The sequence below is a fragment of the Manacus vitellinus genome, unplaced genomic scaffold (genome assembly GCF_001715985.3).
Source record: "Manacus vitellinus isolate BGI_N305 unplaced genomic scaffold, ASM171598v3 scaffold_20_pilon, whole genome shotgun sequence".
Lineage (NCBI taxonomy): Eukaryota > Metazoa > Chordata > Aves > Passeriformes > Pipridae > Manacus > Manacus vitellinus.
The window spans coordinates 9,436,158-9,449,449 of record NW_021939471.1 but is presented as its reverse complement, the minus strand read 5'-3'; the positions used below and the strand labels follow the sequence as shown (position 1 = coordinate 9,449,449).

Genomic DNA, 13,292 nt, shown 5'->3' with positions numbered 1-13,292 from the left:
TCTATAACAAAACAAAAAAAGTGTAAAAGCACATATTCCAGACAGAGACATATCGAACCATTCAAATAAAACCCTTTAATCTGAACAATTTACTGGTTGCATTTCAGAAATTAAATTAAACAGAATACATAAGACAACATAGCAGTTCTCGTGCCACGTGCAGAGAAACGCCAGGAAATTGCACACTCTCTGCTCAGCATAAAGTAGGAGTAACTCAAGTAATTGCAAAACTCTAGCAGGGCAAAACTGATCCTCAAAACAGTTTCAAGTACAGGAAACGGGACCTTTCACTGTAAGAGTCCAGTGTTTACATGCAGGATTACCACACAGTCCATAGTGTACAATTTCAGGTCACAGAGGGTATAACTGTAAATCAGCCTCTTCCCAAGATTCATTGATTGCAATTGCTCACAAGTATGTCCTAAAATTTTCAAACAGAACTTACGTTTTTGTCTGAGGTGACATTATTTCTTATTGAGCTGACTTGGAAGGGAAAAAGGAAGGATAACCATGAGCCTCCTTTTTTAAACAACTCTGAAAGCAAAAGTAATTATGTCCCTGATAATAATGGAAACTGAATGTCTCCCCTCAGGATTTATTTCATTAATGCTCTAAACTACATTATATTTTCAAACATAAAAATATGAATTAATTATAGTAACTATCAGTTAATATTACAGTTGCAAAACATTAGGTATAATAGATCTAAGTTTTACAAGATTCCAAGGGCCACATATACGGCTTATTGTGGAGAAAAAAGGGAAATTTTGCCAGAATAAATAAAAATTAAATACTTGGAAAATATTTAAAACTTAAATAATACCTTTGGTGTTAAACCCTAACTTAAACAAATGTTCACTTACTACATTTCTCCAGTGAGAATCATTGATCATTTGACATAAACATGACAGAATACCGGCCAATTATGAAGCATAAATATTCAATGATCTGTAATTGTTCAGTCTACCATAAATATGCTTCTCACCATTTTAGTTGGTGAAAGCTGCTACTTTGTGTTTCAGTCTCTAAGTAATCTATAAATACTTAAAATAATGGGATACAGATTTGCTTTCATAACTTTTCATTAAAGACTACAATGCCACAGTTTTTACTGAAGTCTTTCTTTGAAAGAAATACCACTATGTTTCTTTTCCACTGTTCTTCTATTTTCTTCCTTACTAAGATTTAGAACTTGGACTCCATACGGGGTTCTGCAAGACTACAGCTCTGCCCAACATTTACATAGGCATGTAACTTTGTACATATACATATGGATATGCAAATACATATGCAATATATATGCAAATATGATACAATTACTCCTAAAATATATGCAGTAGTAGGTGCCTCTGCATAGCCTGACAGAAAAGTCAATGTAGGCAAATCAATGAAATCAGAAGATTCTAAACAATGAATTAAAGGTAAGTGTTTATTGAAAGCTACATGTTTTGTAAGAAACCTAGAAGGTAAACTTACGAACACACAGCTTGCCTCATGTTTTCCTCCTGTTTTTCTTTGCACCAAGGGTACATAAAATAAAGAAAGAGGATAGAATGAATGTAAAAATATACAGAACTCATTAGAATTTGCTTACTCAAATAAGAACAGATCCTTACTGAATTATGCAGCATGCATAATCTATGAGCACTTGATACTGTAAAATGACAAGATCTCTATTCAGTACAGTGCAGTGTCCAACATTTAAATGACCCATGTGGAAAGACCCTATAGCCTTCTATTAGGGTATTTATGGTCTCGAAGCTAAGCATGTGTTTATGTGTTTTACCAAACTGCCCACCATTATACAACATCATACCTATGAATCCTCCCTCCAAAACCTTACAAAAGGCATTATTAATGTATGTACAGTCTACATTTTTATATACAAAACTCTGTGGACAGTCCAGATCTCGACTGCAGTTAGAAATGCCTGGGTGAAATGAACAGAATCTACTTCAGTATTAGCACATCTACCTCATAACGAACATAATATGAAAGTAGAAGCAGTATCTGCCAGCCACCAAATCTGAACTGACTTTGCTCATTCATACACCATTTCAGTCAGTGTGTTATATTTCAGCTACTTGTGCCCTTTAACAATGAAAAAAACAGAAGACAAACAAATGAGAAAATTAAAATTATGTACAAATGTGCAGGAAATAAATTTTTACAATTATAAATCTTGGTCCCATTAATAAGAATACTCTGATGTGCAGAACAAGAGCAGCCCTTTTCTCGAAACCTATTGTAATGTGAAAGAAGAGCAATGTTTGATTACTTATATCTACTTTACTTGCCTTACAGGTTCTCAGAATATGTACTTCAGCAAATAAAATGCACTTTTAAACATGCTACATGATTAAGTTACAGTACAGAGAAAGACAAGCCACATGAAGTAAGGCAGAAATCTCCCAACAGATCAATTGACTTGATCACAGAGAATTTTTTTCTTTTGAAATCAGGCAACATATCATCAACATTTTAAATGTGCATAAAATAACCTACAGCTACTTTTGTTTCCTGTGAAGGGTGAACACATTCTATGTTTTGTTCAAAGGTCAAAATTATTGTCTCCTCTTAAATACAGTAGCTGCTCTTACCTTTCTCTCATTACTTACTAAAGGCCCAAAAGTCAGACGACACTGCCAGAGGAGTCCGGTAGTTTTATAGCACTTAAAAGTTGATTTCAAGATGTAGTTCTAAAGGTTTTGCTTTTAAATTAATGCTGCTCACAACAAATGCCTGGCAAAGGCCCAGATCAAAGTATCAGGTAATTGTCTAAGCAGTCAAAACAGAGAACACTAATTAAATAGTAATAAATATCCTGAATTATTAAAGATAAAACTTCTTTGATCTTTGTTTCAAAGCATTTTTCTAAGGTTGGAGTGCAATATTTCTAAATTGAGGGGCCTTTACTAAGCATCTCCCAGTTGCTGAGAAACATGTTGCTATAGAGACTTAAAATAAGGTGGAAGCTGGCACAGTAATGCAGAAAGCACAGTGTGTTGAAACAAACAGTTGGTGCAGCTACACGAAGAAGAAAAATAGTAAGCCCTAGTGGTAATGTCCTAGAATAAGGATTGTTCAGACCAATCAGAAAGCTAACACACTCTTCACAACACCCAAACATAAGGGTTTATGCAGAATATATATAACTTTTGTAAGACCCATATATTTAGCTTAAAGCCCTTTTTCATAAATATTTCAACATCTACTCTAACATCCAGGTAGTAGGAGTCATCAATGCTATGAATATCCTGCATATATAACATTACTTGGTAATTTGTGAGATAATGTGTACCGGCTTATTACTTATAGAAACCCCAAACTTAGTGATGACTGAGTCAATTGCTGTGTTACAACTGTAACCAACTTTGAATACGTTACTATATTTTAGCTTTCCTACTATTTTAATTTTTGTCTTTCTCTCCCAAGTAAAGCTAGGAAAAGAAACTTTTCCATTCTATTATGCTTCCACAGGGGAAGACATGAATTTCCCTACAGGCCACTAGGCAAATCCAGTTAGAATAGTTTAGGATACAAGAGACATCCCAAACATTTTTTTCTTTCACCTCCCAGCCCCTGAGAAAAAAAGCTTGTCAGCTAGTGACTAAGTCTGATAAGCCTGTTTATATATTGCAGAAACAGTTATATACCTTCTCATCAGCAGCTGTGCAGTGTTGGTGCTTGAACTGCAGTTTGAACTGCTATCTCCACAGGCAAATCATATTCCATATAGAAAAAAAACCAACTGTAAATACACATTAGAGAAGATAACTTTTCCTCTCCTGTCTTGGAGAAGGAGCTATGGAACAAACCAGGTAGTTTATAATGACTACTGGTAGCACCCCACTATGCTCTCCTGAGACTTCTACCTCCAGATGCTCCCCAGAAACTCAGCCAATTTTCCATGCATATACTAGAAACTAATTCTGTGGAGACCATTTTCTCATTAAATTACTGATTCCTAACCCCTTTCTTCAAGATTTTCTACTACACCTGCCTCTAAAATTTCCATGCAAACTCCTCCTATATATAACATATACTCCTCTTGGTTTCCTCATATAAGAAGTCTACCCCTGTTCAGAACTTGAACCTCCACTTGAACAGAAATAATGAATTTATTCCAACTATATGTATCTGATTCAAAGAACAGGAAGCTTTCTATTTTGCTTTAAACATAACTTATAAAATTAGCAAGTACAGTTAACATTTCATTAACACTGTTTCCATTTTTTAAGACCCCAAAGACATACAAGTGAGAGTGGTTCCTCAATAATTCTGTTTACACAAGGACTTAATTAATTGCAAGTTTGACTTAAAACATATGCGTATTCCCTTGAAACTCATGAGATAAATAAAAAAACCCCATGGGGACAAAAAATTATCTTGTCACTAAGGAGATGGACTTATATTTTTGTGTGAAAAATCCATTTTGCCTAAGAAGATATATTATTACACAAGTCCTGTGTTTCAATACATTCAAAATAAGTATCTGGAGTTAGAAAATTGCTACTCTAGGTGTGACAATCCTACTCAATATTTTCATAATAGGAACACTAAACTATGTTTTTGCAACAGTTTATTGGTCTGAAGAAATAAGCTGTTGGATGCAAATGAAATCCTAGACTCATTAGAATCAGTTGGAATTTTATTTTGGTCTCCAGATTAAGAATGTTACATTCATTCTGATTTTGAAATATTTTTCTGCCTAGAGATTTCCTGGGTTTTTATGAAGAAGATACAGCAAAAGCTATGACAATGTTTAAACGTTTTTTGTAGTTTGCTCTCTGGAGCAATGAAAGTCTTATTTTAGTATGGGAATTTCCAGCATTTTTCCTCCAGACAACTCTGGCTAAAGTGACCCAGTAGGCAAGGTTTCCATTTCTGTAAAAAAAAAAAGGCAAAAACACTACATATTTTTTGCCAGCCTTTTAAAATGCCTACACATTCAAAGAGATCAGCAGGGCACTCTGGGAACATTTGAACACCTGATACTGATGTCACAAGAGAAGACCACAACTAAGCAGATAGCTGCTAGCAGTGGGAAGGCCTCTGCTTAGTGTTTAACACAGCCACAAGAGAAATAGGGCAGCTCTACAGAAGAGCAGTGCCATATACATAGGGAGCAGACAGGGAAGGACACTGTTATCTAATTGAGAATCTCCTGTCTGGGTTAAACAAGGTCATGATTAGCCAAATAATTAAACTCTGTATTATCAAGAATATTTTATTGTGTCTGTAGTTCTTCCCCAAGAAAAAGCATGGATAACCAAAAGGCTTATGTGCTCGTTACAGGCTCTGGGCATCAAGCTCCAAACAGTTTTCCCATTCTTCAGCCTGCCCTTAGTGGAGAAGAACAGCTCACAATATGGTAAGTGATGATATAAAAGTGCTGGAAAGAATTTGAAGGAAGGGAGAAAGAAAACTAACTAGAAAAAAGGTCTGTATGACTTAAAAGTAGAAAGAAATTGCTATAACAATTTCTTGCAAGGGTTTCAGAACCTGAGAATAGGGGAAAAGTGAAAAAAACAGAACTAAAACACACTTTTAAATACATTTGCTCTTATTTTGATGCATGAGGACAGACAACTTGAAAATGAAATTACGTAGGAAAAGCAGCACAGAAAAACTTGGGAAAAGATGTGGGGGTTTTAGCCTTCTCCATAGGGATGTATTTCTTTTATTTCCTTTAGTGCAACGAGCTTTTCCTAAATGGGAAAAAAAAGGCAGTTTTAATATCATCCATTCTTTTAATCTGCTCTAACTTCTAGCACAAACTTAAAATATGCTAAAGAAAAATAATCCTTACATGTTACTAGTATGACTGAAGATTCCAAAACTGACTCAAGCTAGAATGTAGAGTTCTGAACCAATCTTTTAATATTTCAATACTAAAAATAAATTAGTTTTGCCTCACTAAGCGACAAAAAGTTCATGACGAAATTAGTGCTCATCGATTTTGTATTTTCTGGAAAATTCCGAATTCTAGTAATATCTGGCCTTCATTCATGCAGAGTTACAGCCACAAAAATGCCAAAAGATGTGTCTTCTAGCACAGAAATACTCTGAATACACATAAGCAAAATCAACATCAGTGGCATAGAATGCAGAAACATTAAATTGAACGTGCTATTTCTGTTTTGCACAAAGCCTGCAGAATTTTGGAGTGCAAATTCTCCATGTACATAGGTAAACTTATTTTACCATCTCCTTTTTGGGCAACAGAATTGTTAATTTCAATACACGAATACTACCTCACACTTAAAAATACCCGATCTTTATCATGCCCAAGTGCACGTGGGTAGTGTGTACATCTAACACTGAGAGTAAAGGTCTCGGTGCTCAAGGCTGTACCACAAGGTGCCCATAGGTGGCAGAATGGGCACACGGGGGAGACAAGAAATCCTCACCTGAATTAGTTCATGGGCTAAGCGTCCCAGAACTTCTTGTGTCGTTCCATCAATTTCTAATTCTTTTATGACTTCCCAGCTACCATTCTGGAAGCTCACTGGCATAGAGAAGATAATTCCTTCAGGAACGCAAAACTGACCTGAAGAAGAGGGAAAAAATGACCCAACACGTTATTTCTTTTTACAAAACACACTCTCACCAGTGTCAACATTAAATCCTATAGACTTGCAAAAGTCTGCAACTGCAAGATCTTGGTACAAGTGGAGACTGCACTTTTCAGTCTACAGTTCAAAAAAGAGTTCCCCTTTTACAGTAACCTTGTACTTTAGTTAGATGTACATGAATCACAGAACACAGACTAGTCTGGGTTGCAAGGGACCTTTAAAGGTCTCTACCCTCCTGCCATGGGCAGGGACATCTTCAAATATACCAGCTTCCTCTGAGTCCAACTTGACCTTGAATGTTTCCAGGGTTGGGGCATCTCCTCCCTCTCTGGGCAGCCTGTTTCAGTGTCTCACCACCCTCCTGGTAAATAACTTCTTTATATCTAATCTATATATCTCCTTCAGTTTAAAACCATTACCCCTTGTACAACTGTACAAATTTAAGATGTACAATTGTGCATCTTAAAAGGGAGAAAAATTATTTATTTCATATAAGGGCTGAATGGCTGTTGTGAAATATTACATGTATTGGTCCATATAACTACACAAAAAGAACATGTTTTTCTGTCTTAGGCACTAAGATCTATAAAGAGTTCTAGGGCAAAACACATATATCAGAAAAACATTAAAGCTAAAAGACTAAGAGAAAATCTGCAAAAAGACAATATTAACCTGAGAGATGCTTCTAGAAAGTGAGTATCAAATCACTAGCCCTGGAAAGCAAAATTACTTAGATTTGGATGTTCTTACGATGAAACAAACTCTCAGCCTCACGTGATTTGTTTTACAAGTTTTTGTTACATTAAAAATATTGATTAAAAAGTAACGTTAGAGATAGGGGAAAGCTATTATACGTAGTGCAAAGCTACAAGAGAACACGAGAAGCAAAAATAGGTTTACCTTCACTAAGTACTCCCACAGAAACAATCTCCCCAGGAGGAGAGCCGTGATACCAGTACTGCAGTACAGTGGCTACCGCGTGAGCAGGTAACATTCCTGTGCCACGACCAACTCGGGAATGCAGTGAACCCTGTGCAGATAAAAATTCTGAATGGATCCATTCCCTACCAACAAAAAAGGGCGAAAAAAGAGATTAAAAATCTAAGATGATTGCAGAAGTTTCATAGACAAAAAAAGAAATAAACCTGAGGAAAGAAAACAGTCAAAACTTACTCCAACTTCCCTGTTGGAGGCAAGGCATTTACAGCCATTAAAAAAATTGTCTAACAAAAAGTAGCTCAAAAAGTAATGCCAAACACCATTTTACTATGAAAGTTAGGTTATTTACTCAAGTTATAACCTCTGTTATTACTGTAATTTATATGTATTACTGATTTATGTAAGAACCCAGCCATGAACCATAATCCCCCTATGTTAGGCTCAGTATAAGCACAGAACAAAAGAAATGTCTCCTCTTCAGTAAATGGTAGGTTTAGACCAGAGTGGGAACTCCATATAACTGGGCCATGGTGCATCTCACACCTGCTGCCCTCTCACTGCGCTTATCCTTTCTCTACTGCTGTTCTTTCCACAAGAAGCTATCTGACTGCCAGGTATCCTTTTCACATATGTTAACAAATTGTTTCTCTATTTTGAGACACTGACAACATTAGTGTGCTCAGGCCGAATGTTTCATGTAATTCAGGTACAAATATCTGTTTAGTACTATTTCAAAGTTTCTTCGTGCGTACTAGATATCTAAGTCACTGTCTGGACTTTCATTACTTCTTATAAACTGCCCATGATATGATAGAAGAGAAACCCACTTAAAATATAGGAAAATAGTTATAAACAAAGTTGGCAGGAGAGCCAGAACTATGTACAGTGCTAGGAACTACTCAACTTCTTTCACGGATGGAATACCTCAATTTGTGTTTCCCTTTAAAACAGTGCTAATCAGTAAAGACAAATCTTGGAAACAAAAACCTTTCTTGATGTTTTATCACCCAGTTCAGATAAATATGGATTAATTTAGTTATTTAGTTTTTACTTTACAGAAATAAATGTGTACTGTACCTATCATAAATCATATTCAACAAAGGACGTTGAAAATTAGCTGGGCCCCAAATAGCACCATCATATCCATAAAGTTTTGCATGTGACAAATCAATGTAGTTAGAGCCAGTAATATTGCCCCAAACAATCACGTCTTTAACTCCTGTAACAGAGGAAAATATATATATTAATGAAGGGACAAACACTTTCACAGTGTAGGCTGGACTAGATGACCTTCACAAATCTCTTTCAAGATTAATTATTCTTCAATTCAGTGCCCTGACTTGCTAGCAGAAATTATCTGATCTGAAAAATGCAACCAAGTTCTCCACAATATATGAAACCTCATTGCAAGTGGAAAAAGGAACTTTAACTTATATCATGCTATTTTAAATAATAGACAAACCCCAGAAAATACTTAGTGTTTAAAATCCAAACCAAATCATATTGCAAATATACAGCAATATTAATTTTAAAATCCTGTAAAAATAAATACAGAAACAATAAAAAAGTCATTAAAAAACACCTTCTTTGCTGGAAAAGAATTTTCTCAAATAACCTGCTGATAGGCCTCTCAGTCTAACTTACTTTTCTATTTTATTAGGCTCCAAAATATTTAGACTTGTCATCAATGACTAGTTCTGCCCCTACAACACTGAAAGAATCCTGATTGTGAGCAGGCTGTCAGAGCACACCTTTGCTATGCAGTGCAGAACTGTGCAAATATAACCAAGCTATAACAACTGACCTGAGAAAGAAAGCTAATTAACCCCAAAATAATAGTACAACACAGTTCTACATTACTCTCATTATCTGCACAGCAGTATGTTGCCATGTTTAATCACAGCTAGTTTGTGTGTCTCCAAAATAACAATGCACTACTGAGTGTAAATGCAACCTTGATATCCTAGTTCCTGATCTGCAACACAACTCAGACCTTCTTAGTATATTGCCAGCATGAAATACACACCAGAGTGGCAGGGCTGCATGCCAGAGCTAGTAAAAAACACCCTGGCATTCTGTGCACCCATGCAATTCAGTGGGTGCACTGCTGTGCTTGCATTTTGGCATGCATATCAACTGTGTTCTGCAATGAAATACACACTCCCAAAGGTGCACTGATTTCCCCAAATGTTACATAAACATTCACCTGCTGCGCTCACATTCAACTTCCTGGCCAGCGTGGCTTTAGCTGCACTTTCCCAGGATGTCGCAACGGCAATGATATTCTCAGGCTTAATGGATGGGCCGTACGTCATAATCAGCGTCGCCTTAAGATTGGCAAAGGTTTTTCCTGATGAAATTACTCTGACCTCACTCTTGGCATTCTTCTCAATCAAGGGAGCATACACTTGACAGATCTCACTTACTTCTCTGATGTAGTTCTCAAGGGACTGGACTTCAAGGTTTAAGAGGACATCATCAAGAACAATAATAACATCAGCTTCAATAAAAGCCTCATCTATTTCAGTGTGCTCCAAAACACTGCGGAGAAGTGGGAACGCCATGTCTTCAGCTTCCATTACAATACTGCAAAGAACTTCCTTAAACTGGCAAGTGTCAAGCAAATGGATACTGATTTCTGTGGTCATCCCAAACACTTCTCCATTTGCCAACAGAGGGATCAGTTGATAACAGATTGGAGTTGATGCACTGATAAGAGGAGGATGTAGAAAAGTTAACAATGAACCACTGCTTGTTAGGAAGGTGTGTATTTTGTATTTGATCACATTTAAATAGACCATTAGCTTGGATCCTTTACGTCTCTTTATGTCATTTTAACAGGTTAAGAATGAAAACATTTGGGTCCTCCTTTAATTTGAAGGTTTTTCCATCCTATACATTTCAGCTGATGCTGTCACTTAAAAATTGGTGTCTTTATAGAATGACAATTTTTTAAGGTGCTCTGTTAGGACTGCTAAAATATAGAAATTTCTAAAGGTAGAACAGCAAGAGACTTTATCTACTTAAATATTTCCAACAATATTTAATGCAAGATAGTTACACTACAAAATTTCCAGCTTATATTGTAAATACTTGCTTTTCCCTAAACTGATCTGGGGTCTAAATGTTGCCTTTTCACAACCCTCACTTAAACTGGTGCAAAGTGTAACAAAAGTAGTTTGTTTGTCATAGTGAGGGGTACAGAACCCAATTCAAATCATCAAATTACAGGGATTTGTGCATAATTTCAGATGGTTACACCTGCTATATGTGATAGGAAAAAGTGCATTCTTTTGAAGCTGAGTGAAACTTCACAGATATTCTCTTTACGCTCACCTGGTGATCCAGATCTGCATGGGCTTGATAAGACTTTTAATCTCTTCATCCTCTTTTACAATTTCAAGATGAGCCTGTAGGTTCTCCTCAGCAACATCTAACATTTCTTTACTCAACATCATTGAAGTGATACCATAATATTGCTAAGAAGAAAAAGGACAACCTCTAATCAAATGGCAGCCCACACCCAGCAAGGTACCGTTACAAACAAGAGCCTTATTTTACATTTGAAGGAGGAATAAAGAACAACACTGTTATAAAGCATGGATTTATAGTATTAAAGGCAGCTCATTACCTGAGCATATTCCAGAAAATCATTAAGTCCTCCCAGAAGCTGACCTTTCCCTCCACGGTCCAACAGTTCTCTCCAAATGATAGGAGACTGTCTGTGTTCCCATCCATTCGTTTCACAAATGTCATGAAGCCACTGCTAATGTAAACATCCCCACCAGAAGGTTTTAACACTTAAATAACACTTAAATCTTACAACTACAAACATTCTTACTATTTCCTCTCAATACATAATTACAAGGTGCTCCACAACTTATGTACCAGCATGTGCAAAATGGGGAAACAGCACAAAGCAAGGCAGGGTGATACACGGTGATACCTCACCTAAAGGTCCTACTTCTGCTGTGATTTTGCTTAATTGTCTTAGTATACAGAAGATAGCAATGTTGTGAAGCAGTGAGTAACACGAGGATTACTTAGCTGCAGAAGATAAGTAAGGTGAAGAGGTTAATTGCTTTCCACTTAAGTGTTTGACTTACTTGGCTGAGGTGTCAAGCAAAATATAAGACATAATAAACATCATGGTACTGTCTATCTCATGAAGTCAGACTGCATTTTTTTCAGATCCTTATAGGAACTACAGGGTAGACATGGCAACATGTCTACAGCACAAATATTCAGAAAGGCACATCCACATTGTAAACAAATATGTGATATTTAACTTCATACTTCCATAGCAATTCAAAGCCCTTGACTGCCAGAAATGCTCTTGACAAGTAACAACTCTGAAGGCATATGCAACCACAGTGACCAAAAGATTTACAGGCTGAGATGCCATGTATACATAAAACAAAAAACCTGACCAATCAAAAAAAACCTCCTTGAACTTTTTATTGACAAAACACACCTCTAGGCTGGCCCACACTTGGTACCCATCTTTTGTGGTAAGACTCACAGTGATGTCAGTTGCCCAAAACATTCAACCCTTTCCTCTGTCTGGCTCTCACAGATAAAGCTGCTTCTGCAGGACCTCTACCCACATATAATACCACTAATACAAGAGAATAAACATAGTACATATAAGCACATTTGTTGGTTTGTAGAGCACTGGGGCACCTACCAGTGACTTGGCTTACAATCCCTTACCTCCCACTTGTCAGGGTGCTGAGTGATCTTGTGAACCCTGAAGTTGGGCAAGGCAGCCTGGAGACAGTCAGCCAAGTGTTCAGCTTTGGCATAGTAAGGGCAGTTTGCCTTACCTGTGAATACAACAACAGTAGCACAAAAGGATGATTTTGTGACACTGACTGATAAGGGCTAAAAAGACCATTGTTTATTGTGAGCCAGCAAAAGGTAGCTCTGGAGGTGAAAATCTCTTTAGACAGCGTTCAAGGGGCCGAGGAGGCCACCCCTGGGGGGACAGCAGCAGAGGATGAAACCTCACTGAACGGGAATAATGGAACGCTGATCGGCACGGCTAGAGGCAGGTGGACGGCGCGGGAGCCTGAATGAGGAAACGGTGGGGACGCGCTAAATGAGGGGCCGCTGCAAGCGGTGGGCCGCCGCCCGGTCTCGGTACATAGGTGCTGCGGCTGCGCTCGCTGTCCGCGGGGCCCCCGGGGTCCCCGAGAGGTTCCGGCGGGGCGCCCCGGGTACCCGGTGCGGTCCGAGCGGGTGTCCGCCCACGGCGCCCCCGGTGGCCGCCGAAAGCGGCCGCTCCCGGGGTCCCCGGCCGGCCAGGCGGGGGCGCCCCGGTCCCCCCCGGGCCCCGGCCGCAGGCCGGCCGCCCCGGGTCCCGGGCGGTCGAGGGGGCCGCCCCCGGGGTCCCCGTGCGTCGAGCGGGCGCCCCGGTCCGGTCCGCCTACGCGGCCCGCCGCGGTCCCTGCGGTCCGAGGCGGGGGCGCCCGGGGTCCCCGTTGCGGGTACGAGCGGGCCGCGCGGGTCCCGGTGGCGGTTCCGAGGGCTCCCCGCGCGGAACGCGCCCCCCATCACCGCCACCAGAACCTGCCAGCTGCGCGCGCACCCCCCAAGCGGTAGCTGCGGGCTTTGCGCAGCAACGCGCCGCGAGCCAGCGAAGTGTCCCTCCCGCGCGCCATCCCCTCAGCGAGCCTGCGGACGGCGGGGAAGCGGCGGTGTCCAAGCGCGGGCCCGCGTCGAGTAAGCGGCCGCGGTCCCGCAGTCCCGCAAGCGCCCTCAGCCGGCCGCCGG

General features: G+C 39.2%; 1 protein-coding gene across 4 annotated transcripts; it reads right to left on the bottom strand.

Annotated features, from left to right (window-relative positions):
- Positions 1-5,563: 5,563 nt before the first annotated feature.
- Positions 5,564-12,525, bottom strand: MDH1B (malate dehydrogenase 1B). Of its 4 annotated transcripts, none has more exons than XM_018071623.2 (8): positions 12,231-12,525; positions 11,149-11,564; positions 10,854-10,996; positions 9,724-10,226; positions 8,595-8,736; positions 7,479-7,642; positions 6,414-6,553; positions 5,564-5,711 (listed from the first exon to the last, which is right to left on the bottom strand). In XM_018071623.2, the coding sequence occupies exons 3-8, from the start codon at positions 10,973-10,975 to the stop codon at positions 5,655-5,657; spliced, it is 1,128 nt and encodes a 375-aa protein (XP_017927112.1). In that variant the 5' UTR covers positions 10,976-10,996; positions 11,149-11,564; positions 12,231-12,525; the 3' UTR covers positions 5,564-5,654. The 4 variants fall into 4 exon arrangements, with proteins under 4 accessions (XP_017927112.1, XP_017927115.1, XP_017927113.1 ...); XM_018071626.2 differs by having other exon boundaries at positions 11,149-11,283; positions 12,231-12,388; XM_018071624.2 differs by lacking the exon at positions 12,231-12,525 and having other exon boundaries at positions 9,724-9,844; positions 9,944-10,226; positions 11,149-12,224.
- Positions 12,526-13,292: the final 767 nt, after the last annotated feature.